The 23,025-nt window shown below is 41.6% G+C and overlaps 2 protein-coding genes across 2 annotated transcripts in view; one reads left to right on the top strand and one right to left on the bottom strand.

Annotated features, from left to right (window-relative positions):
* Positions 1-5,475, bottom strand: part of MAN2A1 (mannosidase alpha class 2A member 1) — a 174,990-nt gene extending 169,515 nt beyond the window's left edge. Inside the window, exon 1 of the mRNA XM_025387988.1 lies at positions 4,307-5,475. Coding sequence (XP_025243773.1) covers positions 4,307-4,441 — 135 coding nt within the window. The 5' untranslated portion in view covers positions 4,442-5,475. The remainder of the gene's footprint in view (positions 1-4,306) is intronic.
* Positions 4,539-5,469, top strand: LOC112626171. The gene has a single exon (XM_025387991.1). The coding sequence runs from the start codon at positions 5,092-5,094 to the stop codon at positions 5,449-5,451; it is 360 nt and encodes a 119-aa protein (XP_025243776.1). The 5' UTR covers positions 4,539-5,091; the 3' UTR covers positions 5,452-5,469.
* Positions 5,476-23,025: the final 17,550 nt, after the last annotated feature.

Here is a 23,025-nt window from a genome sequence, read left to right as displayed (position 1 = left end):
AGTAAGATTTACAGATTTATGAAAGCAAGAAAAAAAACTGGGGAATCAAAGTCCTAGTTATACATATTGCCATGGGTTAACTTTCATTAATAACATCTACTGTGCTAGACTCTTAAGAAGTACTACTGATGAAAAGCATGTAAGCACATTTCTGTATCTGTATTACAGTAAGTTAAAAAAAAAAAAAAAAAAAAGGCAACTGGGACCAGTGGATCACACCTATAATCCCAGCACTTTGGAAGGCTGAGGCAAGGGAACAGCCTAAGGCCAAGAATTCGAAACTAGATAGTCAACATAGAAAGACCCGGTCTCTACAAAATAAAAATTTTAAAACTGGCTAGGCACAGTGGCATACACACCTGTAGTCCCAGCTACTCAGAAGGCTGAGGTGGGAGAATGCCTTGGGCCCAAGAATTCAAGGCCACTGCAGTAAGCTGTGATTGCATCACTGCACTCCAGCCTGGATGACAGAGCAAGACCCTGTCCCAAAGAAAAAAAAGAAAAAGGTATGCAAGTTTCCACCTTCTAATGGCTTTCAATCAAATGCTTATCTAAAGGCATTCTCACTTAATCACTTGATAAATGTTACATAGGCAAAAAGATAAAAGTTTTAACTTCACTTTCACATTTTCCATCAGAGTCTCAATTTCTGTATTTTAAGAGTTAATCTCTACGGTCATATGCTACACTAATTATTTAAAGAGTGATCATTTGTTATACAAAACCTGACTCATTAATTTACTTCTCTAGATCCAAACATCAGACATTAATAAGACAACCCTATTATACACACCATAGATAGTAAGGAACTTGTGAAATCTGCTTGTAAGAAGTGATGACTAATTTCAGGGAGACCTTAACAAAGTTTCTCCTTTCCATCTGCTCAAATTCTTCCAAGTTATCATAAAGCATTTTCAGGACATTAGTCCCTGACCAACCTCTCATTCACAGTGGAATTTTTATTAATTTTCTTAGCTGAGATTTATTAACCCTGAAATATACACACAAGTTACATCAGATTAGGCCCCCTGTTGCCTCTAGTCCTCCAAGAAGCAGAAGGAAGGCTTCAGAGTGCTTCAGGATAGATTTCCAAAGAATATCTCAGAGGCAGGCAGCTGCTCTGGGGTGACAGAAACTGGAGCACCCTGAGCCAGCCCACTCTTGCCCCAGAGTCCAGCCAAATGGTGGAAAACACAAGAGTTTTCCCTCTCCAAAAAAAACAACAAATAGATTGCTCTCAATCTAGGATGGTCTTTAAAAATATCTTGTTTACAAGATGAACCTAAAGCCTGGTGAAGGTTCCATATCAACTGAAACCAACTAAAATGGACAATTTAGAGGAACTCAACACCTATCTAAATAAACCATTCTACTAGACACCAAAAATGACACATAGTGACCAACCTGCTTGGCTCTACTAAAACTCAAGAAAAAATTCAGTACCCAAACTTGCCAAAGAAATGTATTGCAACCTTCTTTTACTATGTTTGGTGTTATTAAGTTAGAAGCAGTGAAAAAAATAAATAAAAATCAAAAAAAGAATCAACTCAAGTTCTGGATGCTGGACTACATAATGGTTTTCATTATAATGTTTAGCTCTGAAATGAGCTCAGACATTCTGGGAAGGTATAAATCTCAAGTGATAAATGTTTCTGAAAAAGGACCACACTCATTATGGCTTCAGAATAGAAGTTACTTTAGTTATAAGCTAAAGTACCAGAAAGCAACATGCTCTGCATCAGGGGTACCCGATCCCAGGGCCGTGGACCTGTTAGGAACCAGGCCACACAGCAGGAGGTGAATGGCATAGCAGGTCAGCAAGCATTACAGTCTGAACTCCACCTCCTGTCAGATCAGCAGCAGCATTAGATTCTCATAGGAGCCCGAACATAGGAGCCCGAACCTTACTGTGAACTGCGCATGAGAGGGAGCTAGGTCGCATGGTCCTTATGAGAATCTAATGCCTGATGATCTGAGGTGGAACAGTTTCATCCTCGAAATCTCTGACTACCCCCCAACCCCACCCCTGTCTGTGGAAAAACTGTCTTCCAGGAAACCAGTCCCCGGTACAAAAAGGTTGAGGATCACTGCTTTCTATTTTACATCAGGTCTTTCCATAAGCAGATGGCAGCCTAAACAGTAGGCAACAGATTCCTAAGAGGCACGACAACATAGTGGCTGGGAGCCTGGGCTACAAAGGCTACCTGTTCAAATCTCAGCTTACAGCTGTGTGACCTTGGGCAAGCTAATTAATCTCTCCGTGCCTCAGTTCCCTCGCCCACTGAAGTTTACCTAAGATACGAAGGCTAATGTCACACACATAACGGTTAAGCTTACAGAAGGGTCTTATAATGTCTGACTGCTTGGGGAGTCAGTGGCCCTCCGAGCACTCAAAGAATATCTTCTTTCTGCAGTGAAAATCCAGTATAGAAAATCTGAGAAAGGCAATCTTAAATACAAAATGCTCTACCTCCCAGTTCAGTACCAATAGCCTTCTCCTCCAGCAGCCACTTTCACCTTTCATCAAATGCTTTACACTTAAAGCAGAACTTCAGCCTCTCATTGAGGACTAAGGATGGGTATTACAATATTGGAATTAGCTTTGCCTAAGATTTCCCAGTAACTGAATGAGTCACTCACGTCTTTAGAAATAGAGAAAATGTCAAAGTTGCCAGAAAACCCAGGTCCAGATGTTTGCATAAATCATTTTCAAGTGATCATCAAGCCAAAGCCAAAGGACATTATTTAAGGAAATGCTTTAAGTAAAATATATCACTTTTTATGATTTTCTTGTAATGGAGGAAATTCTGAAAATAAGGTTACTGGAGGGAAAAAAATTACAGTAATTTCAATCCCAAAATTACACAACATATCAAGCTAAGCTTAAAACTCGTTACCTTTTTCCAACTGTTCTCTCCAACCTCATCAAGAAGCACTGGACAAGCTCTGAGCTCAAGATTTAAAGATGCCCATAGTGCTTGTTTCTATTTTCTCTGTCATACTACCTAAGGGAAGCAGAGGCTTTTAAAATTTTGATACATCTCTCTGCAGCAAGATTTTTAATACCTCTCACCGACAAAACATGTTCAGTGCTCTGTATTGATGATAGCACCCATAAAAGGGTCTTTTTTCACTTTCAAAATAATTCCAGTAAAGTTTGTCCTTTAATCTCAATTAAATTCATGCCATTTGCTCTAGCATAACAGAAAAAAATGGCAAGAATATTCTTTGGTCATTTAAGTTATCACAAAAGAGAAAAAAATATCAACTTCACGTCTAGGCTTCTCTCTCTCTCTCGTAAGTCAAGTAGGAATAGTTAGATTGCCCTGTCAGGGTTTGGGTTCTTCAGGTTCATCCGTTCCAGAGCACACTACACAATACCCAGTTCCACCGCAATTTCTGAAGTGCACAGGTTATTGGCAAATAACTTGAAACTGAACTCGCACATGCCGCGCGGCGGGTACCCTTCCAAAGGGAACAGATTGTGTCCGCTTTGCTTATTTTCGGTAACTTTAAATAAGACTTTGGATGGGTCGTTTTCCCAACTCATTTACCAATTTTACCACTGGACGCAGGGCTGAGCGCCCCACAGCTTTCGGCCGGAGTATAACACGCGCTTCCCCACTCGGTTCCCCATGTCTGCCACAAACAATCCAGAGGTAATAGCTGAAGAATGACGACACTAAAATCAACCTACAGATTCACATCTAAAACGGCCGCAACACGAAATAAACTTCTCTCTCTTCAGAGGCAGTGGGGAAGAAAAAATAATAATAATAATAAGGCTAGGTGGGATCGGTTTGATCCATTTCCGAGACTCGGTGAGCGCAGGGGTCTGGGCTGGTGCGGGCGACTTAACCCCGTAAGAGCCGAGAACGACCCCACCGCCATACGCGGGACCCGGGCTGGGGGGGGGGGGCGCCTCACGCCGCGCCCGTTCCCCCGCCAGCAGGTGCCCGAAGCCACCCCAACAGGCCGGGTGCGAATGCCGGAACATGGCCACTTCCCTGAGAGCGATGCCGCCGCCGCCGCCGCACGCCGCCCGGCACTTTGTTAACTCGGCGCGCCCGGGCGAGATGGCTCCCAAGAGATGGTCATTGCCGTCCGAGAGCTACAGAGCCCCGGCTGGCGGCGGCTGGGACCCTCCCCTGGCCTGGCCTCGCCCAGCACCGGTGTGGGGCCGCGGCAGGAGGAAGAGGTCGGGGAGGAGCCGGTAATCAGCAGCCCGCACGCCTGGCCCCCCCGGTAACCAAGGGCCCGCACGTCTGGCCCCTCGGAGCCCCACGCCCCCTTCCCAGGTGCTTACCTGAGGAAAGGAGCCCTCGCGGCGCGGGTTCCTGGGGTAGTCTAAGTGACCTCGGTCCAGCATCAGATAAAGCGAGAAAATCACCACACAGAAGATCGCACTGCCGAACACGGTGAACTGGCGGCTTAACTTCATTTTCCTCGATAGACTCGGGGCCAGGACACTGTCCTCAGCCAGAGGAGACAGCGGACTGTTGACTCCAGAAAGCAGCCGCCGGAGGCTCCCTTCTCCCAGGCTGCGCGCCCTCCGCGCTGTCGGCTGCGGGTGCGAGTCCCAGCCGTGCTCCGCACCTAGTCTCCGGCGCCACCACACGCCCTTGGCCTTCGCCCTGGCCTGCCGCCCTCCCGGGGCCGGGCGCCCTTCTCGAGGCGAGACTCGGCGGCAGCTGGGAAGGGGCCCCCACAAACTTGATTGTAAGCTCAGCGCCGACCTCCGGCAGGGCGCGCGGGGCAGGCGGAGGAGAGGTCGCTGCCCGCACTTCCTGCCACCGCCGCGCCAACTGAGTCGGCAGGAAAAGTTTTCTCGACGAGGGCAGGCGTGTCCTCCTCACCCAGGGGAGGCGCGGGTTCGGCAGTTCCCGGGCCGGGGCCGCGCAGCTAGGTCAGAGAAGCGGAGGAGAAAGGAACAGGGTCGTGAAGAGCCTAGCCCTACAACTTCTAGCCGGGACGGTCGGGCCCGCCCCCGCGGCACCGCCCCCGCCTCCCCCAACTGAGCCCCTTCCTGCCGCCGCCGCCGCCGCTGCCGCTGGGCCGGTGTGTACCCTGGACTCCGGGGCGCACGAATTGATGAGTTTCCTCAGAGCTAGCATCCGCTTGCCGGCCTCTCCCGCCCCCAGCCGTCTCTACCTTCCCCCTCCCGAACGCAGGCTGCGCGGGGAGGTGCAGGGGGCGGGCGGTGGCAACGCGGGGAGAAGGAAAAGGAGAGCAGGGAGAAAAGGACCGTCCCCGGAGAGAAGCCCGCTCCAGCTGCAGCCGCGATCCCCCTCCCTCTTTCCCGCCCCACAAACGCGGAGATGGCGGCGGCAGCGGCGAAAGGAAGCACCGGTTCTCCAGCGCCACTTGGCGCTCCAGCACCGCCTGCTACGAGCAGGAGGAGACAGCGGCGGCGCGGCGGCCGCGGGGTCAATAAGCGCCGACAGCCCCTGAGCCGAGCGGGCGGCTGGCCCCGCCCCCTCCCGACGCTCCGAGTTGAGGGGGCGGGCCCCCCGGCGCCCAATCGCAGAGCGTCACCGGCCGGACCCGCCCCGCGCCTGCCTCCCAGTGTCCCGGCGGTAGGAAGACCTTACAAGGCTCTTGTGACCTGGCAGGCAGCTTTCTGGGAGTTGAGGCCTTCGGAGGCGTTCAGGCGCCAGCACCCCACGTCCAACAGGGGTTGAACTTACACCCAACTTCCCTTTGTTGCCCAGGTTTCCTATCCTAGGACACTCGGGCCTGGCGTGCCTGGAAGAGTACTTAGTGAAGGGCTGGAGGAAACGCAAGAGAAGAGGGCTTGCACATTCTCTTCGGGCTATTTCCTTCTTTGGTCACAGCCTGTTGAAACCTGGGGGAAAGGAGACTGACAAAGGGCCGTCCAGGCACATGTAGAAACATCTGACTGCGAATTCCATGAGTGTAATCTGAGAAGTGATGCTTGTGCCAGTTATTGATTGCCTCTCAGCTCCAAATTCACCCTTTTTGACTGCAATGTAAAAATGGATCTGAGCCTTTTAAACAGTTTTTCGTTTGCCTTCTGGGACTGAAGCTTTGTCAGTAGAGGGCGCTGAAGAGACATTACAGAAAAAAAGGATTTTGCTTCCTGGTTTCTGTGTATTGATAGGCTTTTGCAGCATACCTGGCTTTCTCCAGTGCCAAGATCCTATAGTGCTCAGTAACTAGCAATTTCCTCTCCCATGCCCAACTCCAGGAGCTTTGTAGAGGAGGTGAGACACTACCCCATGAATAACTTCCCTGGTACCCTAGAGGTATTTGCAGCAAGTTGCAGAGGGCACATGTTCCACAAGCTTTGCAGGCGTAGCCCAATGGTGACTTCTCTGCCATTCAGTGAGCCAGGTCATGCCCTCTCCAAAAAGGTCTAGATCTTAGCCCTGGGAGGAATTGGGGAGATTCTTCATTGGGCACTCTGTCTCTCAGTCCAAGAGTTAGTTATAAGGTTAGCTCCTTATAACTGCTGTTGCTATATTCTTCAAAGTTCTCTTTTCACTAGTGAATCCTTCATTACTCTATTTCTCTATTATAGTTAATAATTCTTTTTATTAAGCCTTCCCTGTCCCAGGAGTAGTCCCAAGAAATAGACCTGCAAAGATGGGATTAAAGGTCAGTTTGATTGAGGTTTTGAGCTTGAGCTCCTTGCCAAAGGGAAATGTAATTCATGACATGCTAGGCATCTCAATTAAGCAATTACCTGTGGTTGATCCTGATGAAGTGCCAACTGAAGCCTGTGCCTTGGGGGCCTAAGTGGCTGCTACACTTGACTGCTATGGTTATAAAGGTGACTAGAAAGACTGGTGTGGGATGGATTCTTTTGAGTGGTTAGTTATAAAGAGAAATGAAAGCACAGGTTTTTTAACTCTCAGAGTTATGGCATGAGAACCAGAGATATTCTGTAGAATTCTAAAAGCTCTGGTTTATTGTAGCAACAAGAATGATGCTGAGAAACAAAATTTTAATTTTCATGTTACTAAATTATAACTGCTATTAAATTCATACACATTCTCAGTTTTTCACGTAAAAGGGTGTTATTTTTTAATAATAGAATCTCAATACTTGAAATGGGTTGGACCCAGATGAAACCGACAATCTTAAACACTCCAACTCTTTCTCTTATCAGTGGAAGTAGGTTGCCCTCCAGTGTCTAAAGAGACTAGACTTTCTTGAAAACCTTGACTATAGAGGATACCACTATCTAGATGGGCTCCCTGGTTTCAGTGGGGATGACACAATTTCAGAATAGCAGAGGCCAGGCAGCACATAACCAACAAAGACAAGGTGGGCACATCTACCTTGAAGGGCAGCAGGATATCAGACTGCCTTGGCTTACAAAGCTGCTCTGGGAACAAAATAGGTAGGCAGTTGAAATAGATTATTGCTTGATATTTATAACAGTTGTAAAGATCTAGGTCAGGTAGCCAAAACCTGACTTGAGTCACCACAGTGGGTAGTCACAATCTCCCAGTTCTCAGACCTAAGTCAATTCACAGACCCTTAGTCCCTTGGTTGAAAGAGAATCTGTGTCCCCTTTAGGAAGGATCTTGCACCTTGGCCACAGTACACATGGCAAATTCTTTCAAGCTTTCCCCAAAACGACATGTGGCCATTTACTAGTGACTCTGCATTGGCGAAAAGGAAATACACAGATCATTTTAGGTTTACTAAACACTGGCTCTGAGTTGATGCTAATTCCTGGGGACAGAAATCACCACTGTTAGTCCACATACCAACTATGTGTCTACTTTCCCAGTGTAATTGGAATATGTATTAATGACATAATTTTAATGGCAAAAACAGCAATTACTTTGGCATCAACCTAATAATTGTAATAGACATACTTAGCAACTGACAGGATCCCCACATTGGGATTTAGCCATAGAAAGAGGACCATTATTAGGGAGAGCTAAATGGAAGCTCCAGGAGCTCTTGGAGCTTCCATTTAGTTCACCAGATGCAACACTGCATGGCTAGGAGGAATTGCAGGAATCAGTGCTACCATAAAAGCCTTAAAAGGAGTAGAGGTGGTGATACTTATTCTCATTTAATTCACCAGTGCAGAATAAATCTAGTAGAATAACTGTGGACTCATAAACTTAATCAAGAAGTGATTCCAATTGCTGCTGCTGCTGTCTCAAATGTATTATTTTTACTGGAACAAATCAACATAAGACTTGGCACTTGGTATATAGCTACTGATGTGGCTAATGCTGTTTTCTCTATACCTATTTGTAAAACCACCAGAAGTAGTTGGCTTTCTCCTGTCAGGGCCAACAGGATACCTTCACAGTATTGTCTTGGGGGTGTATCAATTCACTTTAATATAGTCCACAGAGATGTTAATTGTCTTGACATGCTATAAAATATCACACTAGTCCACTGCATTGACAACATTATGCTGATTGGACCTGATAAGCAGGAATTAGCAAGTATTTTAGGTGCCTTAATAATATATATTTAAACTAGAGAGAAGGAGATAATGATCTTGAGTATGATATGACAACTCTAAAGTAGTCACTTCAGATGTGGGATATGTTCAAGGATGGTACAAGCTATACGAGTACCAAACCACTCAGTCACTGAGAGATGAATCCAAACAGATGGTGTTGGTTAGCAATGGTTAGGATTTGGGGGAAAGGAGGCAAAGTAATTGTTGCAGGGACTGGTCATACCAATCATGTGGCCATGGAAGGAAAGTGGTATAGGCTGAATGTTTCTCTTTAAAATACACATGCTGAAGTCCCAACCCCCCGTACCTCGGAGTATAATAGTATTTAGAGATAAGGTCTTTAAAGAGGAGATTAAGTTAAAAGGCGATTAAGTTAAAATGAAGCTGTTAGTGAGGCCCTAATCCAATCTGACTGGTGTCCTTATAAGAAGAGAGAGAGACCAGGGATACATGCACACAGAGAAAAGACCATGAGAGGACAGATTGGGATGGCAGCCATCTGCAAGCCAAGGAGAGAGAGGCCTCAGGAGAAACCAAACCTGCTGACACTTTGATCTTGGACTTCCAACCTCCAGACTGAGAAAATAAATATCTGTTGTTTAAGCTAGCCAGTCTTTGGTATTTTTTTATGCCATCCCTAGCAAACAAATACAGAAGGCAACCACCCAGCTGATAGAAAATATTAGGTAGGTGCAAAAGTATTTGCAGTTTTTGCAGGTAATGGCAACTGCGATTTTTTAAAGGCAATGGCAAAAAAAACGCAATTACTTTTGCACCAACCTAATATTTGCAAATCACATATTTATTAAGGGACTAATATCCCAAATATATTATGAGCCCACATAATTCAATAGTACATAAATAAATAGTCCAATTTTAACATGAACAAATCACCTGGATAAACATTTTTTCAAAGAAGACATACAAATGGCCAACAGCTAATATTAAAAGGTGCTCTAGGTTGGGCATAGTGGCTCATTCCTGTAATTCCAGCACTTTGAGAGGCTGAGGCAGGCAGATCACTGGTGAAACCCCTTCTCTACTAAAAATATGAAAATTAGCCATGCGTAGTGGGAGGTGCCTGTAATCCCAGCTACTGTGGAGGCTGAGGCAGGAGAATCGCTTGAAGCCAGGAAGCAGAAGTTGCGGGGAGCAGAGGTTGCACCACCGCACTCCAGCTTGGGTGACAGAGGAAGACTCCATTTAAAAAAGAAAAAGGTTTTCTAATCATCAGGCAAATGTAAATGAAAGCCACAATGAGATATTACCTCATACCTGTTAGGATGGCTATTAGAAACATGTCAAATAATAATAAGAGTTGACCAAGAAATGGAGAAAAGGAACCCTTGTACACTATTTATAGGATTATAGACTGGTAAACCATTGTGGAAAACAGTATGAAGTTCCTAAAAACTTAAAAATAGAACTACCACATTATCCAGCAATCCCACTCCTGTGTATATATCCAAAGCAACTTCTCTTTTTCAGAAAATTAATTTGGATAATCTTAATCACTTATTTACTTTACTGAAATAAGATTTTACTATCACTTATGAAAAAGCTGTATGTTTTCCTATTGTTACTAACATACTAACGTATGAGTCTTTATGTCTCCTGGAGTTGATAATAGCCATTCCAAGAGATGTGAGGTGATATCTCATTAGATAGCTGCACTCCCATTTTCATTGCAGAATTACTCACAATAGCCAAGATGTGGAATAAACCTAAGTGTCCATCAACAGATGAATGAATAAAGAAAATGTGGTATATATAAACAATGGAATACTATTCAGCCTTTAAAAAGGAAGGAAATCCTATCATGTGCAACAACATAGATGAACCTGAGGAACATTATGCTAAGTAACATAAGCCAGATTCAAGAAGACAAATACCTCATGATCTCACTTATACTGGTATGTGGAATCTAAAGAAGTCAGACTCATAGAAATAGAGAGTTGTATGGTGGTTGCCAGAGACTGGGAAGTGGAGGAAATGGGATTTTGGTCTAAGGGTATAAACCTTCAATTATTAGATGAATACATTCTGGAGAGCTAACATACAGCATGGTGACTATAGTTAATGATACTGTACTGTGTACTGAAAATTTGCTAAGAGGGTAGATCTTAAGTGTTCTCACTATCCACAAAATAATGGTAATTATGTGGGGTGATGGATACGTTAATAAGCTTATTTGTGGTAATCACTTTATAATGGATACATGTATCAGAACTTCATGTTGTATACCATAAATATGTACAATTTTTATTTGTCAATAATACCTCAATAAAGCTGGAAAATAGATTGATAGATAATTGATAAATTGATGATTGATAGAGATATACAGATAAATTAGATAAATACATAGGATGGATAGATAAATAGATGAGATGAGATAGATGATAGATAGATAGATAGATAGACAGACAGACAGATAGACAGACAGACAGACATACGTTCTGGTTTCCCCAGGACCTTCAGAACAAACCTAGGTGCCTATCCTGGGATACAATTTTTTCATTTGGGAAAGATATGAGAAATTTTATCCTCCCTTTGGATCAGAGCAATTATCTCTGTCATTAGGGAAACAAATTGCTACAGATTTAATCCTTATGCTATGAGAAAATTTTCTAGCAAAAGTGAAAGCAAACATTCTCTATAGTGTACATGTTTTTGGGGCTCAGAAGGCTAGAGCTTTTTGTAGGAACACTGAAAATAGAGGGAAGGGAAGGTACATGAGGGCAGAGCTCATATCATAAAGGTTCAAATCTGATTGCTTCTCCAGTACATAAAGCTTTTGTGACTTTGGGAAAGTTACATAATATCTCTAAGCCTCCATTTTCCAACATATTATATTGGGGTAGTAACAGTGATCTTTCAGCCTTGCTGTATGATTAACACAGGTAGTGACATATTGGGAGAGCATTCCCCAGATACTTCCATTTACTCTGGGAAAGTGAAAGATAGGTGCAATTGGGAGGTGAGTAGGAGAGAGAACATTTGAAACAGCTGCCGTGGGACATGGAGAAGGAAGTCCATGTAGATAATCGGACAGTATTGATTTGTCATGGAGCAAGTTTACCGTTTTCTCCCTTGTCATTGATCTATGGCTTGAGAGCTCAATGAAAGTGTACTGTGAGGATAATCCAGGAAGAACCCCTTCTACCAGGATGCAAGAACAACAGTCACCCAAGGAGTGCTCCAGGTTGGGAGCATATCACAGATATCTGTCATTTTTCCTACCCACTGAAATACATTTTTGCAGTGAAGATTGAGTTAAAGTGAGCACTCAATGTAATTTTGAATAGGAAAGGTCTCGAAGGAGTGCTTAGGGTGAGGTTTCTGGAAGGCATGAGGTCTAGCCCCATGCTTCTGGTGATAAGGCTATATGTGCACAAGAGCCTCAGCTTATATTTGCTAACAATAGGAAAATCTGTCTTTTCTGACAACTGATACTCTAAGTCTGTCCAGAGTTCCTCAAAGGCCTAAATAGATCATATCTAAGGGGGAAAAATTGGAAAGAAGTAGGACAAAGTTCTAAATCCTAAAAACTTGAGAAAATTTTATAATTTTGGTTGCATAAAACTATAAATGAATGAGGGTTTAATCCTTTTCTCCACTCTACCTGTTGTGAAAATCAGTCTGTCAAAGCCCTGAGCATCCTTACACATTCTTTCTGGGTATGCTGAGAATGCAAAGCCCTGACCATTATTTACTTGTGTCCTCTCAGGGTTGTGTTTGCAGGGAGCAGCCTTGAGCAACCGAGTAATGCCTTCTCCCAAACAATGAGCAGACTGACTGACCACACACTGTAAAGCAGTAAATTCCTCAAGCGCAGTATTCCTTTGCTGTGACAAATCCACTGTGTACGTTGCATCCACCTGGACCCCTCCCCTCAGACCCTGTGGGATCTGGGGGACATGAGAAACTAGCACCGACATCAGGCTCAACATCTTCCTTTGTCTCTTTAACATATTCCTTTGTCTCTAATCCGGATGTCTTGTGTTTTCCACTGACATCCACGAAACAGTAGCGAGCCTTTGACCTTTTACAGATCATGAAATTACCCACCTACCTAAGAGACTCGATATTGTTGGCATAACCTTTACCTCCCTGTGCCTTTCTTCCCATGAAAGGAAGCTGCAAGAGAGGATGAGTCAAGCAGCATAACACACTGCTGAGAGAGACATAAGAAGGTAAGGGAAGGAGAGCTGGAGGAGGACTTTATTCTTTATAACCCTTCTCACTATTTGAAATTATGTATTGACTTATTTTATGTCTATCCTACCAATAGAATGCAAGCTGCTACAAGTCAGGGACCTTATGATTCAATGTTGTATATTAGTGAGTAAAATAATGTCTAGCAATATTGAGGACTAATAAATATTTGTTGAATGAGTGAATAATAATCTTCGTCCTGAGCTACCAGTTGATGTGGATTGGTGGTGCCCATTATGAGTTGCCCTGGCTCGTAATAGATGTCTGTCTGCTCTTGAGCTGCATTTAAAGCTATTCCTTTTGTCTTTGTGAGTCAGCACCAAATCTTTATATTCCTATAAAGTGAGCTTTTCTTTAATAAAAAGCCCTGTAAAGGGAATTTCTCCCCCAAATTATTTTTCTAATCATCTCGATCACTAAAGGAAGTCCAAAATAGGGATAGAAAGAAATGAACACCATGTAATGCATCTATGCTCAGTGCTTGACTTATGTTACCTCATTTAATTATAACTCTGCAAGACTAGTATATTAACATCTATTTTACATATAAAGAAACTTAGATACAGAGAAGTTAAATAACTTGCTTTAGAATAGTTAGCTAGTAAATGGTATAGCTTGGTTTTTCTGGTTTCAAAACTCCTCTTTTGATGCAGCATTCTATAGAATTATGATACTTTATGCCTTGTACTACAACGAATAGATTTTTGAAAATAACATTTAGGAAGTGTATTGCTCAGACTAAGTGTAAAAATTAGAAATCATTCTAGGTATTTTAAGCAAGAAGTTATTTAATAGAGGATGCTTACAAAAATCCATGTCAGGATTGAAGAAGTGGGCTCTAGACCAAGCTTCCAAAAGTGATTCCCAGTATAATACCAAGCTGACCTATCAGTGAAGCTGGAACCTCTGAAGACTACTGGAACACTGAGTTCAAGAACATAACCCTATGACAGAAGGTGGAGTCAAAAACCTACTGCTGTCAATGGCCTCAGATGCATATTGTCTTCCAGGAGGCTGAATAATGGACTATGGAACACTGCTGCAGAAAAATGTTTCTATGACCTTAATTCTAAGAGAAATGCAACCAAAAGTGGTTAGGAGAGTGCCTTAACTTCTTTTCTGTTAAGTTTTGCATGAGTGTATCTAATTATAGACCTAATTCATATCATAGCTCTACGTGCAAAGAAGTCTAGGAAACGTTTGAAGTTTCCAGTCTCTGCAGTATAAAAGCCATGATAAGAAGAGAGGAGAATGGACAGTGAGTGAGCCAACCTGCAGTAGTAACCACAAGCAGTATTTGTAGAAATACAGATACATCTACAGAGAGAATGGAATAAAATGTTTAAAACTGTCTCTTTTCAGAAAAACCTGTAATATCTAATATATGATTACTTATTTGAACTCTGAACTCTTAAAATTACAATCTTTATGGCTGTGATTTATCCTGGGGAAAATATCCTCTATGTACAGTATAATTAGGGCTAGTAATATGTCTAAATGTGCACTTATCAGAGATGAGAAAATTATTTGTGATGTAGGATCATCACTTTCATTTTTCTACAGCCCTTTGTTTGCTGTCACTACAATTGGCCTAATTTGGGGGAACAGGAGGCCTATTTCAGCCAGACCTAGGCCTTTCTCTGGATTCTCTTTGACTCTGATTTTCATATGCCACACAATACTCATGTAGGAAAGACTTAACAACTCTGTACTCTAAAGCTTCAAAGACACTTAGAACATCCAAACATTTTACAAGGAGACTCCAGAAAGGCAAAAAGATTTGCCCGAGGTCTCAAGGAGACTAGACTAGAAGTCCAGTTCTCTGATTCCATGTCTAAAGCTTTTTCATCACAAAACTGAGCCTTAGATTGCATGCTATCTAAATACAGAATGTTGTGTGTGTGTGTGTGTGTGTGTAGTGTGTGTGTGTGTAGTGCGTGTGTGTGACTCCACTTATATCAAGTTCAATAACAGGCAAAATAAGCTATATCTTTTTAGAAGCATACTTACATGTAAAGCATAAAGGAAAGCAACAAAGCACTAAGCATCAATGTCTAGTTCGTGGTGGAGGAAAGGAGTTGTGACCGGGAAAGGGCACATGGGGACTTCAACGGTGAGGGCAAGCAGGGCTCAGAGTGGTGCATGCCTATAGTCCCAGCTTCATGGGATGCTGAGGCAGGAGAATTACTGGAGCCCAAAAATTTGAGTCCAGCTTGAGAAATAGAGCAAGACCTCATCTTTAAAAAAGAAATTTAAAAAAATTCTAAAGGGGGCGAGGGAAATGTCCCAGGAAATTCAGTTTTGTAGGACTTAAGCTTTTTTTCCCTAAGTTTTGAAACCCAATGTAACATATTCGACATTTTTGCCTTTACTAATACTTAGTTTTAGTACCTATTATATGACAGAGCCAGACTAAATGCTGGATTATTTCCTTTAACTCTAACAAGAACACTCTGATAAAAAACACTACTACTATCCTCATTTTGTAAATGAGAAGACTAAGGCACAGCTTTTACTAACTTGTCCAAATCCACACAGTTCAATAGCAGAGCTGATATTTAATCCATCTGATTCTACCCCTCTGCTCTGCTAGCCACAAGAAACTTAGTGAGTGAGAAAATTATAGACACCTCTTTTTATTAGTATTTTATAGTCACAAAAGTTATAGTTATGAAACCATATTAATAACAGAAAAAATAGGATGTAAAATTACACACATATACACACATATAATTATGATTACATCTATGTTAAAAATATATGTGCCTAGGTACAAAAGACCACAAAACACTGATAAGTTAGGTTGATGAAATATGGGTGCTTTTTCCCAATCTTCTCTGTTTTCCAAATTTGTTATAAAGTGGTTGTATTAAATTTACAATGGAAAATATGTTCTAAAATAAACTTCCCATTTATTTGAAACATAACATTTCATTTCTGTTCTTTTCTTTCCTACAGCTTTGTATAATCTTTAGAAAACTCTTCTGCTCAATGAGTGACTTCATTACTAAATTGATGGCACCGGATCATTCTAGCTATGCAAATTACAAACCCACAGCCAGCTGAGGAAAAGGCGGATAAAAGATTACATTAAAAATTAAAGCGATGTGTGGAGATATGGAGATAATGTGCTTACAATTATTTCTACATATTTAATATTTATGCAATTACAAAGCCAGTTATGATAAATACAGTATTAAATCTTGAGTTCTATTCCCTTTGCCCTCTGATATTTTTGACCTTGAACTGAGACTGCCCAATAATACATTAAAAAATGACTGTGGGAGAAGCATCTCCTTTCGCCTATAAATGATAAATGCTTATTTCCTGTAAAGTGATCTCATTTCTTCCTAGCTTTTGTTTATTTTCAATGCCTTGGTATTTTTTTTTTTTTCTCTCTGGCATATTCTGATCACCCTTGAAAGCGCTGGGCTTTCAGTCTTCCACAGTTTAGTTGTGTTGTTTTCTGGTGCTGCTGCTGTGATGTGTTTTCTGTCAGAGGAAATTTACAGGCACATTAGCCTACTTGACAGGCACAATGAGCCACAAGGCTCTCCTAAGGAGAAACTTCCACATGCCATGGTGAGATTTTCTGTCTTTCCATCTCATCCTCCCTCTTTAACCTTAATATAATATACCCCCATGATTCTGATATAAACCCCAACCACTTTCCCTTACGGGTATTGCTTTGAATCCTGGTTTTAATTCTCTGATTCGCAAGAAAAGCATTATACTGCTTCTATAGTAATTAATTCATATTTCCATAACAATCTGACTACAGCAGTGTATAGATAAAGCTAATGTCTTCGCTTACAGCCCTATAGATACCAAGTAAGGAATGGATGGGGACTTTTTTTTTCTTCCTATGGTAAGTCACTGACACAAAGGGAGGAAAATAGCATCCAAGAAATATACAAAGAAAAAGCAATAGAATTAACTTTATGGAGGATATTAAGAGAGAAAATTCTAAAACAATTTACTTTTCTTAGTGTTTCACAGAAAAAATGATCAGCAAGAATTAATAAAATGTATTAAAAATTCAGAAACCTGGGCCGGTGGCTCACACCTGTAATCCCGGCACTTCGAGAGGCCAAGATGGGCAGATTGCTTGAGTTCAGAGTTCAAGACCAGCCTGGGCAGCATGGCGAGACCTCATCTCTACAAAAAATACAAAAATTAGCTGGGTGTGGTGGCACATGGCTGTAGTCCCAGCTACTCAGGAGGCTGAGGTGGGAGGATCATTTGATCCCCGGAGGTCGAGGCTACAGTGAGCCATGATTGCACCACTGCACTCCATCCTGGATGACAGATTGAGACCCTGGCTTAAAAAAAAAATTAGAAACACAAAATGAGACAACTGAAGAGGTAAACTGTTTTCTTGGCAGATTCCTAATAAATTAGAATATTCCCCCAAGTTATTAAAGAACCAAAGGCCTGTGCATTTTTCATTTCATATATATTATTCTGCCCTTTGGGGAGTAAATTTGTTAAAACAAAGCCTTTCTGGTACATTCATACCCTGACTTGATGCTAAGATATTTCTTCAATTTAAAATCTTCCACCTTTTAAATAATTTTGAGGGGTGATTTTTGTTTTGGGAGCATTCCTTTTGTCCTCCTTATGTGTGAACCATCAGCATGTAAGTATGTAACCTAGAGAAGTTATTCAAAATAGTCCAAAATCACATGTAGGTTTCTTGCTTGATTCTCTGCCAAGAAGCCAGAGGCATTTTCCAAGCCAATCCATAATATTGGTCTGAGCTACTCCATTTGTTGAATGAATAAACAAATGAGCCATGAATGAAGCTTGCATTATCAGGAACCCAGGAGAGGGTGGTTTTTCAGTGGACTCATTCTTTAGAAAATTAGCTAAGAACATTCTTAATTTGGTCCCCGTGCCCTTTTTCTCTTTCTTGGGCCATGCGCTCCAGATGGTTTCACGGAAGTCAACTGCAGCTGTGTTCTCATCCATGCCCTCTGTCCCTTCTCCCCTTCAGAGTTCAAACAAGACTCTTGCTTAGCTCTGGCAGCTTGGTGGGTCCTCAGAGAGGCTGACTCATTTCTCATGCTCCCCTGAGGTCTCTGAGTGAGAAAGCAGACCACAGATTCGCTTATGTAGAGTGATTCTTCTTTAGTCTGGTTTTCTCTAACTACGGGGAATCTCCTCTCTGCCTTTTGCTCCTCTGTAAAGACTGTGACGGTAGAGGTTGAATTTTTAACCTTATTTGTCAGGAGGATGAGCGGTCCCTCCAGCTAGTCCAAAGTATTGGCAACAAACCCCATAAATCCTGCCAACCACAGAAAAGCACGGAAAACCTGAAGAACAAGGATTGTGCACCCTTATACGAAGAAAACCAAGGCACCAGTCAGTGGACTTTTATATACAGCTATTCTCCCTCTGAAGATCTTTAGTATAGCTCCCATTTATCTAGGGTGATTTGAGTAAGATTCTTTTTTAAACAGGAGGCCAGTTTAGATAACACCTCAAGGCGTCTTTAAATTCATGTTTTACTTGTTTTGTTTTTTAATTCACAGGGTCATAAAACAACGAGTAAAACTTTCATAAACAATATACATTTATGCTCATCCCTTAGCCAGTGGTAGATTTTCTCTTATTTTAACACTGAATTATTTTAACAAATTATTCTCAGACGCCTAATTATGTGCCAGGTGGGCCCTGCTGTAGATGCTGAAAATACGGCATAGTGTGTTTATTAAACCTGCAGTGTGCAGACTGCATCTAGATGTTGAGAGTTCTTGGGACCTTCTGATAAACTGTTCATATTTTCTATACCTACTTATACATTAAACTGTACTGAGGTAGGTTCTCCAAATCATGGAATTCAGCTGCCTCTCGAATCTTCCAGGACTAATCCAAAGAAAACAGCCAGTGGACACATTTTCGCTGGGATGAGTGTCTCCAGGAGCATGATTTTATGAACTCCTCAAAGTCAAAATCCTGAGGATTTTTTTGTTTCAGTATCAAGAACTGTTTACTGAAACTAACCAGTGCTCAGGTAGATGAACTGCCAAAAAGGAAACTAAAACAAGGAAACATTTGCCAGTCTGGATGTCTCGCTCATAGCTATCTGGGGAGCTACTACGAGATGGATGGAAAGGGAGAGTCGCTCACCTAGAAGCCTGGCTGTCAAGTGAAAATCCAAGCCTGGAGTTTTTCCCCTAAGAACCCCTATGACATTTTATTCTTTAAATAAATCTTTTCTTCCTCTCTTTAAGTGAGAGATTGACATTTTAAGATCAATCATGCCTCTGCTTTGCAGACTAAGAACAAGGTAAATGGAAATTAAGCAAAATTTCCATGTTTTTGAATAAAAATGCTCAAAACAGCTGTATCCTAAATCAGTATTTTCAAAAAGGGATGCTCTTCCCCCAGTGGTCATTCTCATTACTATGGTTATCTCAAGGCCTTTTGATGTCAAAATTTCACTCTGTTTTCTCTAAAAGAAGCATTCTGAACATACACCTGCTGTTTGAATAGCAGCAGAAAGCAAAGGAATTTCACACCACATTTTTTCCATCATAGTCAAGGATGTTTTATCCCTTTTGATACAGTCACAGTTTACCAGCTCTTTCAGCCCCTTACCATCATGAGATAAGTTTCAGCATTTTTAGTATGGGCTACAGCTGAATTCTTTCCTTCAGTTTATGTTATTCAGTAACCTCTCTTCCTGTTCATAATGGCCTTGTTAACAACTGGCTAGCCTCTCCTAAACCAAATTTGTTTGGTGCTTTTAGCTAATTTAAAATCATTTATAAAAATAGTAAGGCTTTCAGGCCATTCAGTCAGTCCATAGACATTTACTATGTAAATGCATTGGATTAGGTGCTAGGTACCATGGACGGCCAGGGAGCATGTTGTGGTGAGGAGCACTGGATAAGGCTCGAAAGGTGCCACTCTAGAATCAGCCTTACTTCTGACCAGTGTGTAGCCTGGGCAAGGCCATCAATCTCTGGGACTCCAGTTTTCTAACCTAAAAAATAAGAGGAGGACAAGGGAGGGCTGCTGCTCAGTCTCTCATATTCTGTGATTGCTGCTGGTTTAGTGAACTCACTGCAGTGGAAACACAGTGGCCTCACAAAGATGAATGCTTTCATAAGCCCTCCTAAAGCATCCTAATTCTAATCCAAGGGGCAGTTTTAGTGCTAGGACTTACACTTTTACAAACACCCAAGAAGACTTTTAAAGAAGGAGTATACATAGATATGTTTTTCACTTTACTGTATATTTGAGCATATTCTCCCCACAAACACTTGTCCTACCTCCCAGATGCTAGATTGTATAGGAAGTAGTCTCTGAGCTTGAGGGTCAATTAGAATTCCAAGCATCATGATCTAATCTTCCCAGGATAATAATAAATCAGAGTTACAGAAACAAGCTATAAGGCCAGATAATACTGAATCTACAATAGTGACAATTCATCAGGGTACATTAAAACTCCCTAATTCTGTGGCATTTCAGTATTTCCAATAGTTTTCAGTGTTTGCCCTCACTGTTATTGCTATCTCTTTATTTGTATTCACAATAAAAATCAATGCTTTCTGTTTGTACAATATTGTATTGTTACTTATATGCAAACCATTAGATATTCTTCTAACATAATGTGAGAATTGCTTTATTTCTTCTATCTTCTGTCTATACAAATACATTTTATAAAATACTTTAAAATGTATCTAAACTTGCAAAATATGCAACATTTTGTATTGGGAACAGGCAGTATGATTCCTCAATTTCTGACATTAACAAACGGGAAGAGAAAACCTCATATTGCTTTTTAGATCTCAAGTGCCTGAATTTCTGTTTAGTTCATTCAATTTTGTATATCAAAAAATATAGTAACTTACTTTATACCATTGATCAGAGAGAGGATACTTTCTTGTTTCCATTTCTAAAAACAGATCCCACATATACATCACACATTAAAAAAAAATGAAGAACAGGTAGTAAGGTATGAGTTATATTGAGTAGCTCTCTATTTCCCTGACTTCCTAATAACATTTCACGGCTTTCTCTACTTTCTTTCCTCCCTCTCACTATAAATATCAGAGCTGATGACTGACTTTTACTGCTACCTTTCATGCAAACTCCTCAGGCTTGCAAATCAGCTACTGATTCTGGGAACCATCTCCCAAATCTCCCTCCCTGGCTCGCACAGCTTCCTGATGGAGCTTTGGAGCAACAAAGAATACACACATTGTATAGCATATTGATTTGAATAGTAAAATTCAAAGGTTGATTTTAGACTCCTTGCTTCAGCCCCTATCAGCCCCTGTGGTGCTTGGCACAGGGCAGCTGCTCCCTAAACATTTTGCCTATTGAAAGGATGGCAAAAGAGCATCCTGGACAGAAGACACAAATAGAAAAGAGGTATAGAAATGTTTACAGCAAAGCCTTCCTGCAAGCAGGAATTCTACTTTCCATTTCAAACATGGATGCTTTTTAAAAATAACATTTCAAGATACTTTAATCTTTGTAAAATGAGTTACCTTCCTTAATAATGGTCCAGTTTAATAGTCTATTACACCTATCTTTTGACCTTTTCATAGTACTTTACACTCACATTCACCTTTATTTTGCCTGACCAAAACTTGTGAAGCACATTTACTGGGTATACTGGGATGTATGCATATGTATAGATATCCAAATGCCATGCTGCTGAAGAAACATGGAAGAATGGAATGATTAATCATGGCGATTAGCATGTTTGAGAGCATACTACGTACCAGGCACTGTACTGAGTACTTTATCTCTCTCTCTCTCTCTCTCTCTCTCTCTCTCTCACACACACACACACACACACATTCCCATTTAACACAATTATTTGAGGTACAAACTATTATCAGCTCCATTTTATACTTGAAAAAACTGAGACACAAAATGTTAAGATCACATACCAGAAGATGTCAGCAGACATGCTAATGCTAACCAAGGCACTGCCCTCCATTACCTAAAACTGAGATGCTCAGCATCACCCAACAAGTGACATGATACATGTATCATTTGAGAACTCAGTTCCAAACATTAACTAAATGAGTATTACTGACAAACTTCCGGATTTTGTGGCAATTCTATTTCCTTGAAAACACGAAAGTTCCTAGAGCTATGGCTCCCGAAAAAAAAATTTTAAACCTCTGGCCCTTGAACTGTGCTGGCTGATATGACAGCCACTAGAGCCACATATGGTTACTAAATTAAATTAATGTAACCCCTCAGTTGTACTAGCCACATTCCAAGCACTCAATAGTGGCATGTGGCTAGTGGCTACTCTACTGCCAGCACAGCTATGTGACATTTCCACCATAACAGCATTGTTGCTCTAGGAAACAGATAACTGAGCAGATACAACAAAGCAAATGATCCTTGAGCCCCTCAGAAAAGGATCTCACATATATTTCCAAGCAAGGATATTTACTGAGTGCCTGTTCTGAGCCAGGCATGGTGCTAGGTGCTGGGGGTGATGATCAACAAAGATCAATAAGAATCAATGAGGTATGCACGATTTCCAAGTCAGGCTCCAGTGAGAACACTACTTTGATAAGAGAGGTTCAACTAGTAGGAGGCAAGGCATAAAAAACCTAGAAGACGGGACACCTAACCCTGACTTCGGGGCAGAGGTGAGGCAAGGCTTTCTGGAGAGGGAAAATGTAAACTAGGGCCTTGACTGTGAGAAGCCTCATTAACAAAAAAGAGGAAAAGTGTTTCTGAATTAAGGAACAGTCTGTATGAAGACTCAGAAAGGTGAGAGAGCATGCCATGCTTTGGAGGAATTTAAAGAAGTCAATAAAATTACTTTCTTCATCCATTCCATCTCTTGAGATTAGAGTTTTGATCATTGTTTTATCCAAGTTACTTAGCACAGAAGGGAAGGCAGTAGGGAAGGAAAAAACAAAGGACCTCTTGGAGCCAGATGTAGCTAATAACTACTATCACCTCCTACCATCCCACATGTTTCAGTGTGAAGAATGTGAATGGACAGTAGCCTTGGATTGATAGCAACGCAGCAGTCACCTTGGATAAAGGACATATGCTGGGTAATTTGCTAGCATTATTTAGTTCAGTCCTTACCACAAGCCTACCTATTTCCCGACATTCACATTTGCATAATTGGAAATTGGTAGAGAAACCCATGAGATAGAGCAACCTGAACTTTTAAGTTCTTTTCTATCTGCTTAAATACCAGGCTATACAGGCTTCTGGGTTATTGTTACTGCCCTAGCCCTGGCTAGTACTACCTGTCATGACCAGCTAGCAAACTGGTTTAACTCACATGAAGACACAGAAGGTAAGCCAAAGAGAAAAACTAAGAAAACTTGTATTGAAGAGAAATTCGTTTG

Source organism: Theropithecus gelada, chromosome 6 (genome assembly GCF_003255815.1).
Source record: "Theropithecus gelada isolate Dixy chromosome 6, Tgel_1.0, whole genome shotgun sequence".
Lineage (NCBI taxonomy): Eukaryota > Metazoa > Chordata > Mammalia > Primates > Cercopithecidae > Theropithecus > Theropithecus gelada.
Note: the sequence above shows the minus strand (reverse complement) of the source record. Positions and strands in the feature narration are given on the sequence as shown.

Bases quoted from the DNA above. Each gene is read 5' to 3' on its own strand.
- LOC112626171 (XM_025387991.1), top strand. From the start codon at position 5,092: ATGAGTTTCCTCAGAGCTAGCATCCGCTTGCCGGCCTCTCCCGCCCCC.